Genomic DNA, 21,858 nt, shown 5'->3' with positions numbered 1-21,858 from the left:
GTCGGCCTGAGTTAGGTTAACGCTGGTCATTTAGGTGCACACGATGGTTATCGAGTATGATTTTACCTTCACTGTAACTGAAATGGAGCTCTAATGGTGAAAACCAACCAGTTCTACTGGTGATCCTAACCTGCGTAATTTTTTTGTTTGTTTATTTTTACTGGAAGGTGGGGCTGGGGAGTAGGTATCTTCCATAGTCACTGGTTCTCTCCCGAAATGCCCACGACAGACAGACCCAGGCCAAGGCCAGGAGCAAGGAGACCCCCTGGGTCTCCCACATGGGCAGCAGGAACTCTGCCACTCGAGCCCTCCCTGGCCGCCTCCCAGCACTGCATGAGCACGAAGGTGGACTGGAAGTGGGACAGCCAGGACGGCAAGCAGGTGCCCCCAGCGGCAGCCCACCCCACTGGGCCCCTACACCTGCCTCTGCGTAACCCTTACTTCCAGCCCCCAAACAGCAAAACCTCAGCTGTGTCCAGCGTGCATCCAGGTACATGGTTCCTTCATCAAAAAGAAAATGCACCAAGAATAACAGCAGTCTGGAGAAGGGTCACTGCCCCACCAAGGAAATGGACGAGGCGCAGACCTGCGCTCAGCTAAGAAAACAGGCAGCGGTGTAGAAAGACAGGACAGTCCACTTTAATCAGTCACAAATGAAAAGGGCTCCGGACAAAGTTGAATCCCACTCCGAATGCTATGGTAATACATTAAATATCGTTACTATCTATACATATGCAAAAATATAAAGTTCTATTTCATACAATAAAACCCTTTAGAGAAACCATTTTAAAATGAAGCGGAACGTCTCACATTAATGTGAGGTCTAAGTCCTTCCAAAGGTTCCTTTAAAGGTTTTAAAACAAAATACTAAACCTAAAAACGCTGTCCTTTCTGGCAGTTCCCAAATGAAACCTACTCGGAACGAAACAGCCCGGCAGCGAGCTGGGCGCTGGGGCGCGGAGGTGGCCGCCCGGCGTGTCCGAGGGTGGGAGCCACTGGGCTGCCCGCGACGTGGCGCGACGCGGGTGCAGGGCTGGGAGAGACCGTGTGGAAATAAATATCAGGTTACTGTTTCCTTTTTTCTCCTAAAAGGCCAAAATGATAACTTGGGTTAAGGTAATTCTGACTGTGTGAGACTTAAGAGTGTGAAATACAACATGGATATTTTATCACAAAGTAAAGCTGGTTGAACAAGGTAGGAAGAGGTCCGGCCGCCGCGGGCTACAGCTCGTCGTGGTAGAAGTAGTCGTCGTGCAGCTGCCGCCCGTAGTCGGTGGCCTCGCTCGTGAGAAACAGGTCTTGGTTTTCCAGGATCTCCTCCTCGGACAGCTTCTTGTCGCCATTCAAATCCATCTCGTCGATGAGGTGAAGCGCCTTGGAAGAGAACAGAGCGGCAGAGCGGCTCAGGGCCGGAGCCGGAGGCGGTCTGCTCCTCTGTCCCTGCGTCTCCTCCGTCCCACCCCATCCCACCCCACCCCACCCCGGGACAGAACCCACTGGACTTGGAGCTCAGGTCAACAAGCCACTATTTCTTTCACTGCTGCAACAGGCCATCCCATGATCCCATCAACTCCCTCCTCTCCCCACAGCCACGAGACATGCACTCCATCTCCGGCACCGCCCGTGGAAAGCGGAGGAAGCCGCCCGGGCACCCACCTCCTCCTGCGCGATGCCCTGGTTGTTGGGCACCACCCACGACAGCAGCTCCTGGGGATCCAGCCTGCCGTCGTGGTCCTTGTCGTAGTCGTTCACGAACCTGTCCTTCTCAACCAGGATCCACTCTGGGTCCTCGTTCGCGGCTTGATGTTAAACAAAAACACAAACACACAAGACCGTCACATGTGTCCACTGGAACACATCTGAACTGAGAAGTCCTGGGTAAGTACAAACAGCACTTTGCCCGCGTTACACCTAAGGCTGAACAGCTCCGACTTGGACAATTCTGGAAGTTTTTACAAACTAGTAATGTTTGCTGCCTCTTGTTCTGATGTGCAGTTTGCCCAAATTTGAGTTGGATAATGTTTTTATGTGGCTGTGTAACGTCTCCTACAAAGTAATGACATGTCATTTAAAAACATTTTTGTATTTGAGAGACAGCTCCCATTGGCTAGTTCACTCTCCAAAGGTCCCCAGTGGCCGGGGCTGGAGCCTGGAACCCAGTCTGCGGGGCGGGACCCACCCCCACCCACTTGAGTCATCACTGGCACCTTCCAGAGCCCACCTCAGCTGGAGCTGGAGTTGGAATGGAACACAGGCAGCAGCCTAAGGGGGAGGCCGAACAGCCAGGCTGCCGCGGGTAACTTTAAAGTGATACTCACGGGAAGTAAAGCTGGTAACCATTTTTTTTTTTTTTGACAGGCAGAGTGGACAGTGAGAGAGAGAGACAGAGAGAAAGGTCTTCCTTTTGCCGTTGGTTCACCCTCCAATGGCCGCCGCGGCCGGCGTGCTGCGGCCGGCACACCGCGCTGATCCGATGGCAGGAGCCAGGAGCCAGGTGCTTTTCCTGGTCTCCCATGGGGTGCAGGGCCCAAGCACCTGGGCCATCCTCCACTGCACTCCCTGGCCACAGCAGAGAGCTGGCCTGGAAGAGGGGCAACCGGGACAGAATCCGGCGCCCCGACCGGGACTAGAACCCGGTGTGCCGGCGCCGCAAGGTGGAGGATTGGCCTAGTGAGCCGCGGCGCCGGCTTGGTAACCAATTTTAATATGTGCTGCCAAAGTGAGAAATTTTAAAATGACACTGAGGGGCGGTGCTGTGGCACAGTAGGTTAAGCCTCGGCCTGTGGTGCCGGCACCCCATGTGAACACGGGTCTGGGGTTGCCACTGCTCTCCTTCTAATCCAGCTCCCTGCTGATGGCCTGAGTGCAAGGGCCATTGTACCCATGTGGGAGACCCAGAAGAAGCTCCTGGCTTGGGATTGGCCCAGCTTTGGCTATTGTGACCATTTTGGGGGTGAACCAGTGGATGGAAGACCTCCCTCCCTCCCTCCATAACTACTTCTCAAATAAGCTTAAAAAACACACACCATTGTTTATAGAAAGAAAAAAAATGGTGGGGCTGGCACTGTCGCGTAGCAAGAAAAGCCACTGCCCGCAGTGCCAGCTTCCCACATGGGCGCCAGTTCAAGTCCCGGCTGCTCTTCTGATCCAGCTCTCTGCTGTGGCCTGGGAAAGCAGTGGAGGATGGCCCAAGTGCTTGGGTCCCTGCACCCATGTGGGAGACCTGGAAGAAGCTCCTGGCTTCTGGCTTCAGATTGGCCCAGCTCCGGCCCTTACGGCCATCTAGGGAGTGAACCAGAGGATGGGAAACCTCTCTACCTCTCCTTCTCTTTCTCTGTAACTCTGACTTTCAAATAAATAAACCTCTAACATGGCATTGATACTTGTAAGCAGTAATCCTGGAAAAGCAGCCTGCTACTTACAGAGAGGAAGACTCCAGTTTCAAACACTTCCTAAGTCCCCTCTACAGACCACACCAGGTTTTGTCTGTCTCATTATAGATGTACAGGTTTTGTTTTAAAATACATCAAACCTTTACTTCCTTCTGCGCTTGAATTATGTTTGAAAAGAAAACCGAGCCACAGAGGCCACAGTAAGCGCCGGCCCCGCTGGGGGGCGCCTGCGCCAGCCGGCCCTGGGCACCGCTGCTTCGTCTCTCTCCCTGTCACACACAGCAGCGAGGCTGGCTCCCTTCTCTTCTTGATTACGTTTGCCCCTCGTTCCCGTCCCCCCAGGCAACTTACTTGGATCTCGCCTGTAGTCACCAAGAAATTCTTCCAAACTAACGAATCCATCACCATTTTTGTCATGTTCTTCTAAAGCCTCTTCAATGACAAATTCCTAGTGCATGATCATGAAAGCAAAACAAAAGGGTCACAAGCTTCCAGTGCCAGCACGCGTGGTGCGCACACTCGGGAGGAACGAGCGTTTCTCAACACCAGCACTGGGAGGAACAAGGCGAGGCTACTGAGGTGCTGTGAATGCAGCCCAGCCTCAGGGCTGCTGCTGCCGGGCAGAACCCACCCCCGGCCCGTCCTGTCCCGTCCCCCAAGTGCCAGGGACATCTCCCTGCCGCCTCTATCCAACGCCACCAGCTCCCCAAGCCATCAGCCCCTGAGTCCTTCCCTCAGACCTCTGCACACACAGCTGCTGTTCCACCTCCAGGGCTGACACGTGCCAGTGCCCAGGAAACCTCTCGCTGCTGCTGCCGCTACCAAAGCCGCCCACCCCTGCCCAGCATCCCCCCAATCTGTTCTTCACTCATAAAAGCCTTCTCTCCAGACAGTCCTTAAGCCTGACCAAAGAGCACGCTCCCGCACGTCCCTCGTCCCCAGCCTCAGATCAGATGCACGTCACCTCCTCCTCTCTCCCAGAACCATCATGTCCAAAAGGAAAGACAAACATCTCAACCTCGCCCTCGCGGCAGCACCGGCAGCGCCCGTCTTGGCAGCCATCAGCACTCGTTCTAAAGCCTCCATCTCCACTCTCCCGGAGCCTGGCTGCAGCCCTCCCCGGCGGTCCCTGGGCGGAGACGTGACACACACCGCCAGGCGTCCCTGAATGCCACTGGAGACCCTCACGCGCGGCGACCTCTCCTCTTGCACGACTCCCCGTGAAAGCAGTCTTCCCAACAGCCCGCACCCCATCTGTGCTCACTGCCTATGGCTTCCGGCCTCTCAGCCTGGGAGCACGCCAGCTCCTCCTCCTGTGCCTTTAGTACGCTGATGGCCCCAGGACCTCGAACCCCCATTCCCACCACCTGACGACTCCAGGCGCCTCTCAACCTGGATTCCAGCAGCACAGCTGTTCCATTTCTAGACAAATCCAGGAGTTTGTGTACATCTGGAGGAACCAGCACTTAAAAGCTGGTTATTTAAATCGACTATTACAGACTGCACACAGAGAACCCAGGGGATCTTAACACAGACTCAAAGGTTAGCTTTAGGGGGAGCACCTGAGAATATCCTGGAATTATCACCCAGTATTCTGTGGGCAATTTTCCTGGGGCAGAGTCCACAGTTTGCTTCCTGCTCTTCAAAGAGTCTGTGATCCAATAAAGGAACTACTGACCAAACTGACTCTTCCTCCATCCGGGTAATCTTGCCTAACAAACTTACTTCAAAGATGATGCCACAGTTAGAAGGAATTTTCAGAAACACGTGAGTGAAATGACAATGGATTTTGAATTTGAGTTTACCCCAGAGTAGTTAGTTCACCTTGTGCCGCGCCTTCCCTGCAGAGGAGGGATCGCGACACACAGGCACTGATGCAGCTGCTCTCACGGGACACTGCTTCACAGCCACACATCTGTGTGCCCCCACCAACCCCGAGCCCGCTCAGAAAGCACAGCCAAGGAGAGCCCACTGACACGCCCACTCTGGAAGGGACCACCCCTCCCTGTTACACGCGCTCCGAGCCTCAGGCTAACCCTGCCTTGCCTTCCCTCTCAGTACAAGCTGGCATTCTCGCGTGTGCTGGCTTCCAAATGCTGCTCCCCTCACTGCCTAGCCACCTGGTGCTCCAGGCCCACATTCCACTGACCACGCCCCTACTCAGGCTTCCCGAGAATGCAGGCCCTGCCACTCTCGCGCTGAGTTAGCTTGTCCCGGCACAGCCGGCACTTCCGGTATGCCCAGCACTGGTCTTACATCAGGTCATGGCTCACGTGCCAAGCAGGAGCAGTGGTACTGAGGGCGGGTCTTGCCCGAGCTGCGGAGAAAAATCCACCTGCGGCTTCATCAGCCCTGGTGGTGCAGACGCCCCTGCCCTCCCCAAGACGCGCAGGTGCCAACAGGCGCCCCGCCCTCCCCAAGACGCGCGGGTGCCAACAGGCGCCCCTGCCCTCCCCAAGACGCGCGGGTGCCAACAGGCGCCCCGCCCTCCCCAAGACGCGCGGGTGCCAACAGGCGCCCCCGCCCTCCCCAAGACGCGCAGGTGCCAACAGGCGCCCCCGCCCTCCCCAAGACGCGCAGGTGCCAAGCCACAGAGCTCAGCGCCGAGGCTCTGCGAAGCTACCTGTCACGTTCACCTTCACTCCCCAGGATGGCGCTCTCTGCTCAGAAACTTCAAAAGCTTGGGAGAGCCTCAACCAGCGCCTGCCGAGCTGGCCTGGACCCCAGGCAGCTGTGAGGGCTGGCGCTCCTGCCCGAAGCTTGCTCAGGAGCGAGTCCTCCAGCTCGCTGAGAGACTGATGGGATCGTCTTCCAGGGGAAAAGCTTCCACCACGATGCTGCAAACTAAACACGCGTCCAGTGCGGCTGACGCTGGAAAGCCGCACAGGGGCGGGGAGGCGCAGGAGGTGACGTGTGCTGCCCACGCACAGGGCAGCGCGGCCGCCCCCCCCCCCCCAAGCACCCCTCCTGTCCTGATCCTAACGGGGCAGGGTTCCGAATCGTTCCGGATCTGCCCGAGCACCAGCTGTCATGCACTTCGCCCGGGGAAGCAGGTTCTACAGCTTCAGCGGCTCATTCTCATTCCCAGAACTGAAAATTCGTCCTTACCATCATGTAGTCCACTTCTTCAGGATGTTCAAAAGCGATGAATTCTTCCAGGCTCAAACCCAGACTGGAATCCTGGTTGGCTTTTTCAAATCGCTTCTTATCCTTTAAATGAAGCTTAGAAAATTACAAAGTTTTGAACACATGGAAGGTATCTCTTTAGTAACATCACATCACTGAAACTATTTTGAAAAATACAAATAGCGTGAAACTCAAAAGTACATTCTCGTATACCGTCTAGTTTATCCTCATATTATTCCTTTGAAGGTAGGCTGGGTAAATACAAGGGCCCTTCAAAACGTTCACAGAAAATGTGAATCAAGGGGGCCGGCACTGTGGCATAGTGGGTAGAGCCACCGCCTGCAGTGCTGGCATCCCATTTGGGTGCTGGTTTGAGACCCGGCTGCTCCACTTCCGATCCATCTCTCTGCTGTGGCCTGGGAAAGCAGTGGAAGATGGCCCAAGTCTGTGGCCCCTACACCCATGTGGGAGACCCAGAAGAAGCTCCTAGCTCTGTCTTCAGATCGGTACAGCTCCAGCTGTTGCGGTCATATGGGGAGTGAACCAAGCGATGGAAGATTCATTCTCTCTCTCTCTCTCTGCCTCTCTGTAACTCTGCCTTTCAAATAAATAGATAAATCTAAAAAAAAAAAAAAAAAAAAGTGTACTGGGGCTGGCGCTATGGCACAGTGGGTTAATGCTCTAGCCTGAAGCACCGGCATCCCATATGGGCGCCGGTTCAAGACCCGGCTGCTCCTCTTATGATCCAGCTCTCTGCTATGGCCTGGGAAAGCAGTAGAAGATGGCCCAAGTCCTTGGGCCCCTGCACCCGTGTGGGAGACCTGGAAGGAGCTCCTGGCTTCAGACTGGCACAGTTCTGGCCATTGCGGCCAATTGAGAGTGAACCATCGGATGGAAAACCTCTCTCTCTCTCTCTCTCTCTCTCTCTCTCTGCCTCTCCTGTGTGTAACTCTGACTTTCAAATAAATAAACTTTAAAAAAAAAAAAAAAGCATATCAAGAAAAACATGTACATGGCTTTAAAAAATGTATTCAAAAATCAGAGATAAGGCTGGCGCCGTGGCTCAATAGGCTAATCCTCTGCATTGCGGCGCCGGCACACCGGGTTCTAGTCCTGGTCGGGGTGCCGGATTCTGTCCCGGTTGCCCCTCTTCCAGGCCAGCTCTCTGCTGTGGCCCGGGAGTGCAGTGGAGGATGGCCCAAGTGCTTGGGCCCTGCACCCCATGGGAGACCAGGAGAAGCACCTGGCTCCTGCCATCGGATCAGTGCGGTGCGCCGGCCGCAGCGCGCTGGCCGCGGCGGCCATTGGAGGGTGAACCAACGGCAAAGGAAGACCTTTCTCTCTGTCTCTCTCTCTCACTGTCCACTCTGCCTGTCAAAAATAAAAAAAATAAAAATAAATAATAAAAAAATCAAGTAAATAAAAATCAGAGATATACCAGGACAATGAGCTCTCCCATTTGCCGAGTGACTTCCCAAATGCTCACGAGAACCAGAACTGGCCAGGCTGGAGCCAGGAGCTGGGAACGCCATCTGGGTCTCCCCTCACATGGCAGGGGGCAGCAGCTACGGGGGCAAGGCTGCTCCGATGAACCTGCTGGAGGTAACGCTCAGAAACACACGGTGCGCGCTGCTCACCCTGCGTCCTTTCTAGTCTGGATTTCAGGGAATGGCTTTCCTTTCGATGACTGGTATGTATTAAACTGCACGGTTTAAAGAAATGACGCTCTCAAAGACGTCAGCAGCTCCTGATACATGTGCTGCACTGTCAGGCGGAATGCCCTGTTGGGGGCAGGCACCTGCCGGGACACGGGGTCTTTCACAACCACCGGCTGGGTCAGGACACATCACCTCTGCCCCAGCATGCACTCTACACAGGCCCCGCCCCACCCGCTCACGACAGGGAAGGAGGACAGCTGCTCCCAGCGCATCATCATGTAAGGAGCCACGCCCACGCACCCGCCTCTGTACTCCATGCTCAGGCCTGACCTGCGTGGACAAACACGGTTCTGACACTTGGCTGGGGCAGCCAGGATCTCGAGTGAGCCACTGCCCTGAATGCCCAGCGCCGAGATCCCCGTATGAAAGAACCCTTCATCTGGAGCAGAAAGGGCCGCCTCTCGGCACAGGCGCTGAATGTGGCAAACCCTACGCAAAGAAAGGCTCTCTTTCTAACCAGCTGAGACTTCTCGGGGGAAAAAACTGGGGTTGGGAAGGTAGTTTTTTTCGCATTTCACGGTCATTTGAGGAATACAACTGAATACATTTTAAATCATAGAAGCCAATACACAGACTGTTTTTCAAAGATATAAATTTCAAAATAACGATATTTTCAAAAAACTCAACACTTCATTCTGAATAAAACACTTGTATTCCAGTAGAGATGAATGTGCCACGCACAGTAATGGAAACTCGCATAATCGTTTCTTTTTATATCGTAACACAGCCTCATGAGGAACAAAGCTGCCATCTTTTGGTAGGCGCGCGATTTTACAGGAGGAAATACAGAATCTAATATTAGAACAAAAGTCTAGGCCTTGCGAGTCCTGACAGCCACAGGCAGAGTCACGGCCGACGTAACTGAATCCCGCTTACCCACGCACACTCGGCAGCCGGCTGCAGAGTCAGGGGAACTGCACTATGCCAGGAGGTCCCCAGACTTTAATTACCCTGCACAAAGTGCTGACTAATTGTTCATCGAATCACAAAGATGCTTTTTCCAGGCATTTCACAGTTATGCAAAATAAGATAAAATTTAGGTGCTGACTTGACTTGTCGTTTTTAACGTTTCAAGAGGCAGAGAGAGCGAGCCATCTCCCATTGCCTGGTTTGCTCCCAACTCAAACAACAGCCAGAGCTAAGCTGGGTCTGGGCCACTCCAGGTCTCCTACACGGACGGCAGGAGCCCGTTCCCTCACCACCACTGCCGCCAAGAGCCTGTGTTAGCCGGCGTAGGGAGCAGGACCTGGGAACTGAACCCAGGGGCTTCATCGTGAGATGCAGGCATCTTACCCACCAGGCTACAGGCCTGCCCACTGCCTTCTGGTTCTCAGTGGACGTCCACATAGAGGACTTCCTGTTACTCACACAGCCAATTGCACTTGGGCCATCCTCCACTGCTTTCCCAGGTGTGTTAGCAGGGAGCGGGATCAGAAGCGGAGCAGCCAGGACTCAAACTGGCGCCCATGTGGGATGCCAGCACCCCGGGCAAAGGCTTAACCTACCATGCCACAGCTCTTGCTCCAACCCTACATCAATTTTTTTTAACTGATTTTATTTATTGCGGCTCACTAGGCTAATCCTCTATCTCGTGGCGCTGGCACACCGGGTTCTAGTCCCGGCTAGGGTGCCGGATTCTGTCCCGGTTGCTCCTCTTCCAGGCCAGCTCTCTGCTGTGGCCCGCGAGTGCAGTGGAGGATGGCCCAAGTGCTTGGGCCCTGTACCCGCATGGGAGACCAGGAGGAAGCATCTGGCTCCTGCCATCGGATCAGCGCGGTGCGCCGGCCGTAATGGCCATTTGGGGGGTGAACCAACGGAAGGAAGACCTTTCTCTCTGTCTCTCTCTCACTGTGAAAGTAAGAGAGAAAGTTAGAGGGGGAGGGGGAGGGGAGGGGGAGGGGGAGGGAGGGAGAGAGAGAGAGAGAGAGAGAGAGAGAAAAAAGAAAGAAAGAAAGAAAGAAAGAAAGAAAGAAAGAAAGAAAGAAAGAAAGAAAGAAAGAAAGAAAGAAAGAAAGAAAAAGATTTTATTTATCTATTTATTTGAGAGAGAGCGTTAGACAGTGTCAGAACGTCGTGAAGGTATGAAACATACTCCTGGGGTGTCAAATAACCAACAGGCCTCCAGCCACACAGCAGTCCACCGATTCCCTGAGGCTGTTACAGTCTAATTCATTCTTAAGGAGCAGGGTCTTGGGGCCCCCATTTCGCACAGCAGTGAAACACCTGTGTCCCACACTGCAGTGCCTGGGTTCAACTCCCAGCTCTGGCTCCAGCTCCCCCCACCCACCATGCGAGCCTGGGAGGCGGCCGTGACAGCTCCGGTAACCGGGTTCCTGCCACCCAGGTGGGAGACCTGGCTTGAGCTCGCGATCCCGGCTTCGGCCCAGTGGGCATTTAGGGAGTGGGTACAGTGAGACGGCTTTTAAAGGACTTTGCACACGCAGCTTGTATTAATGAGTCTTGAACTCTTCAAAGCAATGTTTTTCTTCTCAATAACATCATCCATTATACCAACCTCTCCTGAGAACACAGAAACACATACTTTTTGATGCAATAGGGATTAAATTTCTTGGGTGCTTAAAAAAAAAAAAAGAATTGAATTCTACTAAGATTAAAAAATGCTATATTTAACTTCCTTGTGTTGCCTAGCCAGGAAGTCATATCATTCAGATTTAGAAAAATCCAGGACCCATATGGGGAGTGGTTTGCAACCCAGCTGCTCCACTTCTGATCCAGCTCCCTGCTAACGGCCTGAGAAAGCAGCAGAAGATGGCCCAAGTCCTGGGACCCCTGCACCCATGTGAAAGACCTGGGAGAATCTCCTGGCTCCTGGCTTCAGCCCGGCCCAGCCCCAGCTGTTGTGGCCATGGAAGAGCTCTCTCTGTAACGATTTCAAATAAATAAATAAATAAATATTTAAAAAAGGAAGAAAAAAAAAGCTGAGAACCCCAATGACTTCTTTTTTAAAAGATTTATTTATTTTACTTGAAAGTCACAGTTACATAGAGAGAAGGAGAGGCTGGGGGTGGGGGAGAAGGAGGGAAAGGTCTTCCATCTGCTGGTTCACTCCCCAGATGGCCACAATGGCCAGAACTGCACAGATCTGAAGCCAGGAGCCAGGAGCTTCCTCTGGGTCTCTCCTGCGGGTGCAGGGGCCCAGGGACCTGGGTCATCTTGTACTGCCTTCTCAGGCTATAGCAGAGAGCTGGATCGGAAGTGGAGCAGCCAGGTCTCATCTCAAACCGGCACCCATATGGGATGCCAGCACTGCAGGCGGCGGCTTTGCCCACTGTGCACAGCACCGGCCCTGAGAACCCCAATGACTCTTTCCAGATACTTCCTCCAGTAAAGGGCACACCTAGGAGCGAGGAATCCAAACTTCCTCGTCACTAAGAAGCAGTGAAGATGTATTCTCTTCAGTCTGCTGTGAAATGAAGACTCAAGTAAGGAGGGAGAAAAAGGTTTTTCCCCTATAAATTGAATCCTAAGTAATCTAAGGCTCATAGTTAACAAATGCCAAAACAGTTTTCAAAAGCTGATTAAACAAATATAAGTGTGTGTGAATCACATGTGCTTTCTTCACCAACGTTCTTTTTTAAAGAAATTATTTGAGGGCTGGGGGTGCGCTGTAGTGAGTTAAACTACCACATGTGATGCTGGCATCCCTACCGACTGCTGGTTTGCGTCTTCGCTGCTCTGCTTCTGATCCGACTTCCTGCTAACGTGCAGCAAAGGCGGCGGCGGATGGCCCAAGTGCCTGGGCTCCTGGAAACCAGATGGAGTTCCTGGCTCCTGGCCTCGGCCTGGCCCAGACCTGGCCGTTGTAGCCATATGGGGAGTGAACCAACAGAAAGGTATCACAGTCTCTCAAATAAATGCTCACAAAATGCTGGGGCCAAAGCCAGGGGCTCAGTTCAGGCCTCCTGCATGGGTGGCAGGGACTCAACTACTCAAGCCATCACCTGCTGCCTCCTAGTGTGTTCACCAGTGAAAGCTGGAACCGGGGCCAAGGCGCGGCACGTTAACGCAGGTGTTCTGATACGGGACACGAGAGTCCTAACTGCCAGGCCAAATGCCTGCTGCTACTTGTGCGTGTTTATTATCCCCATTTTTAGAAGTGAGGAACCCGAGGCAGGAGGAGGTTGGATCCCAGCGGATCAGTGGCAGGGCTGGCCCTCACACTGGAGCCCTGACTCCACACTGGCCTAAGGGGATTTCAAGAAGCTGTAGACATGTGATATAATAGGTGAGCATTTTCAAAAAATTTTTAAAATGAAAAACAAAAAAATTACTTGATGGGGACACACACACCCACACACCCACACACACACATTCACACACTCACACTCACACACACGCTCACACGAGAGTGAGTGTGTGAGTGAGCTCTCTGAGCAGCTCACTTCCCTGAATGTGGCAACGGTGAAGGCGGGGCTGGGGCTGAAGCCAGGTCTCCCACTTGGGTGGAAGAATCCAGTAACTCGAGCCACCCCCACCCTCCCAGGGTCTCTACTCGCAGGAAGCTGGAACCGTGAATTTTTTTTGAAGACTCTTTGTATGTCTAGCTCATACTTAATCATTAGCAGAAAAACAATCAACTTTGTAGTGGCCTATAAAACACAAGTGGACAATATGATTCTAAGATAAACAAGATGTACAGTGATAGATAACAACAATAAAACATAAGAGGCGTATACTAAGATGGTAGGAACTGGGGCAGGCATTTGGCACAGCGGCTATGATGCCATAGGGAATGTAAATACCCCACATCGAGTGCCTGCTTCGACTCCTAGCTCTGCTCTCAATTCCAGTTTCCTGCTAATGCAGGGTCAGGAGGCGGCAGGTCATGGCTGAGGTCCTAGAGCCCCTGCCACAAATCAGGGAGACCTGGACTGCGTTCCCGACTCCTGTCTTCAGCCTGGCCCAGCCCTAGCTATTGTGGGCATCGGGGGGTGTGAACCAGCAGATGGAAGATCTCTGTGTCTTCAAAAGAAAATAAATTAAAAAAAATATTTAAAATAATGGGATGATGAGGCTTAGATGGTTTCCAGAACCTTGACTAACATTTTAGCACACACAGTTTGCAATGAAGTGTTTGGCTTTAATTTTTTTCCCCTGCCATATAAAAAAGGTATATTTTCAGAAAAAATTCCTTAAATCATCTTTGAATTACAGAGTGACTTGAAATAGCGACTTCAAGCTCACGGTCGCCTGTGTTGATATCCTTCTCGTTTAACAGACTTCCTAGAAGCCTTGGAAAGTATGAATGCCCAAGCGAAAACTGGCTCCCTTAGCTCTGCTTGACGAAGCAGCCGGCATTCCAACAAGTTAAACCACGGAATCAGCGGAGGTCACGGTATGCCCGAGTGTTTTCAGATGAGTCATTTAAGTGACGTAGCCACTATGGAAGACAGAACTGACATTCCTCAAAAAATTAAAAATAGAATGATCACGACTCCACAAGCCCACTTCTGGGTATCTACCCAGAGGAATTAGAAGCGGGAGCTCAGAGAGACGTGGGCATCCCACGGTCACGGCAGCACCGTCCACAACAGCGGAAACCCGAGGGGAGCAGCACCAAGTGCTCACGGACAGAGGCGTAGATACAGAACATTTGGCAGACACACAACACAGGGCAGTATTTGGCCTTTTAGGAATATCCTTCCTGTTCCAGAAGGCAAGGCTGCCACACACAGCAGTGTGGATGACCTGAGGACATTATGCTAGGTGTCCTATTTGGGTAAGGTGCGAGGAGCAGTCAGATTCATAGAGGCCGAAGGTAAACGTGGCCGTGGAGCGGGCGCGGCGGCAGAGGACTGCTGGAGACTGCGCAGAATGACTGTCCCACCCTGCTGAGCTCCACGTATACACATGGTTCCGATGGCAAATGGGCTATGTGCAGTCTGCCACAACCGAAACCATTTCAAAAAGTTATATAGATCCACGTGCTTCACAACAGGGGGCTGGGACAGCCTTTTCCGTAAATACAAGCCTGATCGTCCAGTGATACTAAAAACTGTAACACACGCAAGGGACGAGCGCTTTTGGAAGGACAAGTAGGCGACGCAGCTCGAGGGGGACCTGCGTGACGATGGCTGCTGCGGTCCAGCAAGCGAGTCCCGCCACCTGGCTGTGGGAAGGACACCGTGGGGACGCCGCCGAGCAGAGCCGCGAGTGCCAGGGCAGCCGTCCCGCCGGGACCGCAGCCGCGCACACACTCACCTGCCGGAAGGACTCCTCCTCCGCGTCGTCCAGCACCGTGTTCTCGTCGAAGTCGATCACGCGATCGTACATCTGCACGTTGTACTCGTCCCAGGTCACGCTCCCGTCGCTGTTTTTGTCGTACTCCACAAACTGCTGTTTCGCTTCTTGCATGGCGTAGTGCTTGAACGACATCTGAATCCACGAGCTGAGTTCACCTGAGGGAATTCCCCAGAACACAGTGGTGCGACAGTGATCCTGAGCGCTGAACAGGGAGTGTCTAACCCTGCCCTAAAAGAAAAACACCTCCAACGTTTGCAACTGCAGCGGAAGCTGGTCTGGTACATGGGATGGGCGGGGAGGCGCGCTGCCTGCAGTCTAGGACACTGCGCGATGGCAACAGGAGGCCAGCGCCCTGAGCGGAGCGGGTCGGGTGTGCATTCATTTATTTATCTATTTTCTTTCCTGATGTAAACCCAATGCCTGGAAAGTGCCTGGCACAGTCAGGCCTTGTTGCATGAATTACCAACTTGACTTTTGTTTCAAACCCTATTATCCAAACACTCGAAGGCAATCTCTGCTGTCAGAGATCTCTTAGGAAGCACAGTCTCTGAACAGCTGTCCGTTTATACAATGTGATTTCAACGTTTGTGGGAAATGGAACTAAAAGTAAGTTCAGTTTGGTGTGGCAAATTCTGAAATTCGTGAATATGCAGAATCATCAAAAAGTTCAAGGAACATGTTTAAGAAACTATGCACAGGTTTCAAAGTTTTATGCACCAAAATAAATTTTATCTTTTAATTTTTTTCACAAGCTTTTTGAAGTACCCTCATATTTTAATAGTGTTTTTCATCTAAGAAAGGAACATAGAAAGTTTTCCTTTAAAATACATTTTATGTGAGTTGGGTCAAAATTATATTATGGAAATAATCAGAGTGGCCTACATTATGAAAAAGTATTCAAGTGACTGAAGGCTGAGAAATCCTGTTAGAGGATGTTCCCTTTAAACATGTCATAACCAGTGGAGGACATTTTCACAAAGCTCACAGGTAGCATCCTGACTTACGGCCCGCTGCCATGGCTAGCTACCTGGAGACAAGGGGGAAAGTTCCCACAACTCAGATACCCACTTTCAGCTCCACTTTAAAATTCTGTTCACAGGGATATTTCCAGAACAAAACCGGGGAGGGGAAGAACACGACTATTCACGAGGACACCAAGAATACACCACTGGCTTTAAAGGCAATGTACCCTATGGTTTCAAGAGTGCTTCTCAGGCCGGCACCATGGCGCACTAGGTTAATCCTCCGCCTGCGGTGTCGGCATCCCATATGCATGCCGGGTTCTAGTCCCGGCTGCTCCTCTTCCAGTCCAGCTCTCTGCTGTGGCCCAAGAGGGCAGTGGAGGATGGCCCAAGTCCTTGCTTGGGCCCTGCACCCGCATGGGAGACCAGGAGGAAGCATCTGGCTCCTGGCTTCGGATGGGCATGGCTCCGGCCACTGCGGCCATTTGGGGAGTGAACCAATGAAAGGAAGACCTCTCTCTCTGTCTCTAACTCTACCGGTCAAAAAAAAAAGTGCTTCTCTCTTCATTGGCCTGGGAGAGGTCAGGTGAATACAAGGGCAGACACCTCACTCTCTTGACGCACTACCGTAACCATGTATTGAACAATTCGTTACTGTGTGCCAAGTCTAATCTGCAAAATAAGGCGACTGATTACAGTCATCGGTACTTGCAGTCCAGTAGCAAGTCTGGCGGGCAGAGGGCAGGTTCAAATCTCTCCTTGGCTGCAGAGCCCACTCCTTCCGCTGAGCGTGGCCCGGAAGAACCTCCGAGTCCAGTTCCAGCCCTCGAAGGGCAAGCTGACAAAATTCACTTGAGGGTCCTCAGGTAGAGCAAGGGGCTCCTTCAGCACCGTGAGTCTCTCTTCCCGCTTACTCAGCGAGATCGTCACAGGAAAGATGAGCAGGGATCAGAAAACCGGCTCACGTGTGAGCTAAGGAGCTGGCTTCCCGCCGCAGGGCTGGCTTCTCATCTCTACAATGAAGATTCACAAACTGCCTCTCACTGAGAGCTTACTAAGTGACCGACCATACGGAGGCCCTGAGAGACAGGTACCACGCGCTCTTCTAAATCCACTTCTTCCGTGTATCGCTGAAGAGTGGATAAGGAGGGTCTGTTGTCCTTAAGCAAAGGGAATAAAACCTCAATATTCCCGAGGGCGCTGATGAATGGCCATGTCCCTGACGGCACTTCTTAAACTGACCAGTGCGCTGTCCACACTGCTCTTCCCCGACCACCTCAGTCCTCGGGTGCTGAGCAAGATGGCTACACCAGTGACAGCACCAACGCTTTCAGCCCCCTTCAAGATCAACCTGCAGTGCTGATGGGATTCATCCCCTGAATTGAACAATGGGGAGCGATGTGTGTGCGGTAATTCAGAATATTCTTTAACTGGTCCACGCATTTCATCTCTGGCTAGAATCGGACTGGGCTAGAACCAGACGTAGAGGCCATACCTAGGAGCACTGAGGGTTTTTGTTTTTTAACTGAAGGATATGACGATTGAGTTAAGAGCAGGGCACCTGCATTCAGTCCTGGCTTTGCCACTTATTTCCAAGAGGCACTTACCCCTGTGGGCTTCAGTGTCTTCGTCTCCATGAAGAACAAGAGGCGTCGAAGGCCCCTACCACACTCACGTTTAAAACAAAACACCATTCACATGCAACAGGTCTTTCAGGACTCGCTCACAGAAAGACGCGAATTTCTAAAACCCTCATGAAGCATACATGCGTACATGACATCTATCTCTCAAAAAAAAAAAAAAAAAAAAACACCTTTTGGGAGGTTCTGGGACACATTTCTCCAAAACGAGTCGCACTGTCCACAGTGACAAAAGTCACGTGGGTAAGGGGGTGACTGGAGCTGCGCCTTGCACACCCCACGGTGGGGTGGTCACCGTTGTCTGCCTGCTCCTGGGGAACACCTGTCGGGCGCCCGCCTCCCACAGAGGGGTCGCGGCACCCAGGGCTTACTTTCGGTGAGAAAGCCATCCGAGTCCAGGTCGATCTTCTTGACGATGGTCCGCAGTCGCTTCTGCTGCTCGTCGGGGTCGAGTTTCACGTACTCATCGACGTCTTCCTTTGGGGGGAAGCGGTCATGAGAAGGGCCCGGCGTTACTAATCGGGGAGGAGGGGGCGACAGACTGCAGAAAACCAGGACCCCCCCCCCCCCCACTGGGATGACCCACACCTGCCCGCCACGGCCGCGGCCCCCGCCCCCTCCGGACCCTCGGTGCGGGGGAGGGGGGATCCGGCCCCGGGGCCCCCAGTAGCGAGCGCCGGCCCGCCCGACCCCCACGGTCAGGCCGCCCCGGCCAGGCCTCGCCCGGCCGCCCCTCTTTGTCCCGGGACAAAGCCCGCGACCGCGGCGCTGGGAAGCCGGGCCCGCCCCGCCTCGGGCCTGGCCGCCTCACCTGGACGCCCAGCAGCGCCTCGCGGTCGTAGTCGGCGCGGTGCTCGCCCTGCGGGTAGTGCAGCTCCTCGGCCTCGCCGGCGCCGGCCGCCGCCACGCACAGCAGCAGCGGCAGCAGCAGCCGCCCCAGCGCCGCGGGCCTCAGCTGCATGGCGCGGGCCCGCGGGCGGACGCGAGGGACGCGGACAGCGAGAAGCGGGCGGGGCGGGGCAGGGGGCGCTGGCCGGCGGCCGCACACCGCGAGCGGCGGGAGAGCGGCGTACGTGGGGGCGGCCGGGCGCGCTACCGGTCGGGCCTCCCCGACCCCACGGACGCACGGACAACGACTGCGGCGCGGAGGCGCCCGGCCCGAGCTTATATGGCCGCGGCGCAGGGGCGGGGCGCCAGACCGCAGCGCTGATTGGTCGGCGCGGCGCCGGGGGCGTGCCCGCGCGTGTGGCAGGCCACGGCCCTCCCATGAGCGCCAGAGGCAAGCGGGGACAGAGTGGACCGCAGGCCCGCCCGTGCCCGCGACACCCTGGGGAGACCGCGCTGCAGGGCGACACGCCGGCCTAGTGTCTTGGGAACTCGCTGTCGGCTCCAGGTGTTCCCCTGACTTCCGTGCAAGGCTGCAGATGGAGGTGAAAAGCCACACACAATGCCCTACCCAGGAAAAACCCGTGCCCGTGCAACCGAGCAGTGTCCATTCCCAAGTCCTCAGCGCTTCTCAGCCACATGCGTGTGTCTGATGCGCGACCCAGGGTGTGCAGGTCGGATGGCCTTGGCTGAGAGGTGCGGGGGTAACAAGGCTGCCTTGGAGGGCGGCTCGGGGCGGGTGTTCAGCGGGCACCAGCTTCCTGCTCTACAGTAGATGATGATGTGGGAGGAACGGCCTAGCCAGCAGCCGGCAGATCCTCTACTGAGTGGGCACAGAGTCCCTGGGTCAGGTGGGGATTTTCTTGCCTTTGGAAGCGTTTTACAGGGCAAAGGGTAAGTTCAGGCTTTCCACTGTTAACAACCATCGATGTAGAACCAGGTTTCAGCCTTCAGAGTGGAAACTCAGGCAGTATTTCGGAGTTGAACTCACTAATGAAAACAAGGGAACATTATCACCTGGTCATTTTAACTTCAGTTCTGGGTTTTGAGGTAGGCTTTGAAGAGAGAGAGACAGAGAGAGCCCATTTAACGTCAAAAACGCTCCCTGTCGAGCTTTGTTGGTTTCTTGCAAATAAAAGGTAAAGTCTGACCAGCTTCAGCTGTGGTGCCAGCTACACAGGGCAGGGTACAAAGCGTTGCGGACGTTCTTGGACACTCCAGGGCTCCACGGAGGGACTCCTGGGGCAGGTCCTCCAGCGAGGCCGCAGGTTGAGCCGCTTGGGTGCTGTCTTCCTCCAGCCCCTAAGCAGGCTCTTCCCTCCCTGTCGCTTTCATCTGTAGGAAAAGGACTCCCGCTTTGCTTTCACCAGACCTTCAGAAGGACCCGTGGGGCAGAAAAGCGAGGAGCCCCTGCCGAAGCCCCTCAGCCACTCCTCACCTACGGAACGCCGTGATTTTATTAGTTTGGGGAGTGTTTGGACGCAGGTTACAGCGAAGACCAGTGCCCAAGAGACGCAAGACTGGACTGCTGTCATGACGCGAGGAATCCATTATACTCAAGGCAAAAATTAGAATCAAAATAAGTAATCTGTCCAAAAAAAGAGGCACCCGTCTCTCTTGGGGAGAGCATGGGGCTTTGGACGGCAGAGGCAGCACAGGGGAAGCTTCTGTGACCTTCTACAGCGAGGTGAAACAAACAGAGAAGAGATTCGGTTCTGACGTCCAAAAATCAGATCGAAAGACTGACCCGTCCTGGTTCCTCTTCCTTCAGATAGATCCTGAAGTGACAGATGAAGAAATAAAAGAAGGTTTCGGCAGTCATCCACATTGGTGGCTCCTGACAAAAATCAAGATGATGCTGACAGCACAAAAGGCTTCGGAAGCTGTGAACAAAGCTCACCGGTTGCTACTGGATCAGGAACTGCCTCTCTGTAACTCTGCCTTTCAAATGAGTAAATAAATCTTAAAAAAGAAAAGAAAAGAAAGAAAGGCAGAGTGACAAAAAAAAATAGAGACAGAGAGAGGGAGAAATCTTCCATCTGCTGGTTCACTCTCCAAATGGCTGCAACGGCAGGGCTGGGCCCGGCTGAACTCATGAGCCAGGAACTCCCACGTGGGCGGCAGGGGCCCAATTACTTGGGCCAGGCTCATTAGCAGGGAGCTGGAGCAGCTGGTACTCAATCCAGTGCTCGCAAATGTGACGACAGTGTCGCAAGCAGCAGCTCAACCTGCTGCGCCACAACGCCTCCTGCCTTTGGTCTTCTTAGCACACTCATTATGTAGCCTTAAAGAAATGGTTTAAACCTTTAACTCTGTAGAAACGGAATAATAAAGACTTGTCAGATAAGTTTGCCATGAGGAGTACATTAAATACTCTTTATAAAGTATCTGACTCATAGAAGTGGGCTCAAATTTCTTTAGTTTTCTGCCCCCCCCCCCCCGAAAATTCCTGTTCAACCTTCCAGACGCAAGTGTTTCCTAATGGAGCCATCAGGTCCAACTCCCTGCTGACAAAACTGAGTTCTCTTAGGTCTAGTTGCTCCACCATTGTGCTTTGTGTGCCTGTGCTACAGCGCCGGGCACAGTTTACTCTGATTGTTAGAATTGTCAGAGGAGTGTAGTCTTGTGGCCTCAACGTCAGGAATGGGGTGGTTTCTCCTAGTGTCCCTACTAGTAAGAGGAATCTGCGCTGCAGCTCACTAGGCTAATCCTTCACCTTGCGGCGCCGGCACACCGGGTTCTAGTCCCGGTCGGGGCGCCGGATTCTGTCCCGGTTGCTTCTCTTCCAGGCCAGCTCTCTGCTGTGGCCAGGGAGTGCAGTGGAGGATGGCCCAGGTGCTTGGGCCCTGCACCCCATGGGAGACCAGGAGAAGCACCTGGCTCCTGCCATCGGATCAGCGTGGTGCGCTGGCCACGGCGGCCATTGGAGGGTGAACCAACGGCAAAGGAAGACCTTTCTTCCGGTCTCTCTCTCTCACTGTCCACTCTGCCTGTCAAAAAAAAAAAAAAAAAAGGAATCCACATTTTTGTAGAATGAATGAGTTCAGAAGTGTTGGCATTCTTTTGAAAGTATGTTCTCTAGGGATGGAGCTATGGCTGATAGGTTAAGCCTCTGCCTGCAGCACTGGCATCCCATGTAGGCAATGGTTCGGGTCCCAGCTGCTCTATTTTCTGATCCAGCTCTCTGCTAATGGCCTGAGAAAGCAGTGGATGGTAGTCCAAGTGCGTGGGCCCCTGCACCTACATGGGAGACCCAGAAAAAGCTCTCCTGGCTCCTGGCTTAAGATCCGCCTAGCTCTGGTCATTGTGGCCATTTGGGCAGTGAACCAGTGGATAAAAGACCTCTCTCTAACTCTGTCTCTCAAATAAATAAATCTTTTTTTTAAGTATGTTCTCTAGGTGGTACATTAGCCTTGAAACATTTCAAAGGAGGAATTTGTAGATTTCTTTTACAGTTTAATGAAAAGTGTTACACTGGACACTGGTTTAAACACCAAAGCAATACTTAATTAACATATAAGGTGTGCACACCTGCGTCACTGACTGGTTTCCCCTGCAATGAATGAGATTTGGCACAGTGAGCAACTTCAGTGAGAAAGTCAACAAACTCAGGGCGTCTGCAGCTTTGCACAGATGGGCAACCAAGGGAACAGACTGTAGGGCAGCGAATGCGGCAACGACTCTGGCTGAGCCATCACCCAATTAGAGGGATTTCGTTGGTTGTTTAATCTTTTGTTAGTCTTTTGAGGGGAGAACAAGATGTGAGAAGTCTGTGGTTGTGGTCTTAGCAGACGACAAAAGACCTGTCAGGGGGTGAGTGTATTGTAATACAGAGGAAACAGTTTTGTTTCTAAGGAGTGTCCTGAAGTGT

At 53.3% G+C, this 21,858-nt stretch overlaps 1 protein-coding gene and 1 long non-coding RNA gene across 4 annotated transcripts; one reads left to right on the top strand and one right to left on the bottom strand.

Annotated features, from left to right (window-relative positions):
* Positions 1-617: 617 nt before the first annotated feature.
* RCN2 (reticulocalbin 2) lies at positions 618-18,242 on the bottom strand. Of its 2 annotated transcripts, none has more exons than XM_051834637.3 (7): positions 17,914-18,242; positions 17,474-17,579; positions 14,459-14,655; positions 6,501-6,614; positions 3,744-3,840; positions 1,657-1,799; positions 618-1,374 (listed from the first exon to the last, which is right to left on the bottom strand). In XM_051834637.3, the coding sequence occupies exons 1-7, from the start codon at positions 18,061-18,063 to the stop codon at positions 1,222-1,224; spliced, it is 960 nt and encodes a 319-aa protein (XP_051690597.2). In that variant the 5' UTR covers positions 18,064-18,242; the 3' UTR covers positions 618-1,221. The 2 variants fall into 2 exon arrangements, with proteins under 2 accessions (XP_051690597.2, XP_051690598.2); XM_051834638.3 differs by having other exon boundaries at positions 6,501-6,602.
* Positions 18,243-18,303: 61 nt separating this feature from the next.
* LOC149123210 (uncharacterized) lies at positions 18,304-19,972 on the top strand. 2 transcript variants are annotated; one of them, XR_016218421.1, is made up of 2 exons: positions 18,304-18,532; positions 19,329-19,972. It is a non-coding gene; the product is annotated as an uncharacterized LOC149123210 (long non-coding RNA). The 2 variants fall into 2 exon arrangements; XR_016218422.1 differs by having other exon boundaries at positions 18,304-18,683.
* Positions 19,973-21,858: the final 1,886 nt, after the last annotated feature.

This window comes from Oryctolagus cuniculus, chromosome 12 (genome assembly GCF_051225735.1).
Source record: "Oryctolagus cuniculus isolate XC-2025 breed Fujian yellow rabbit chromosome 12, ASM5122573v1, whole genome shotgun sequence".
NCBI classification, from domain to species: Eukaryota; Metazoa; Chordata; class Mammalia; order Lagomorpha; family Leporidae; genus Oryctolagus; species Oryctolagus cuniculus.
This window is presented reverse-complemented; position numbering and strand designations above follow the sequence as displayed.

Coding starts and splice junctions, on each gene's coding strand:
- RCN2 (XM_051834637.3), bottom strand. CDS start 18,063: ATGCAGCTGAGGCCCGCGGCGCTGGGGCGGCTGCTGCTGCCGCTGCTG. Junction 17,580..17,913: donor AGGCGCTGCTGGGCGTCCAG/GTGAGGCGGCCA, acceptor TTCCCCCCAAAG/GAAGACGTCGATGAGTACGT. Junction 1,375..1,656: donor AGGGCATCGCGCAGGAGGAG/GTGGGTGCCCGG, acceptor TTCTCTTCCAAG/GCGCTTCACCTCATCGACGA.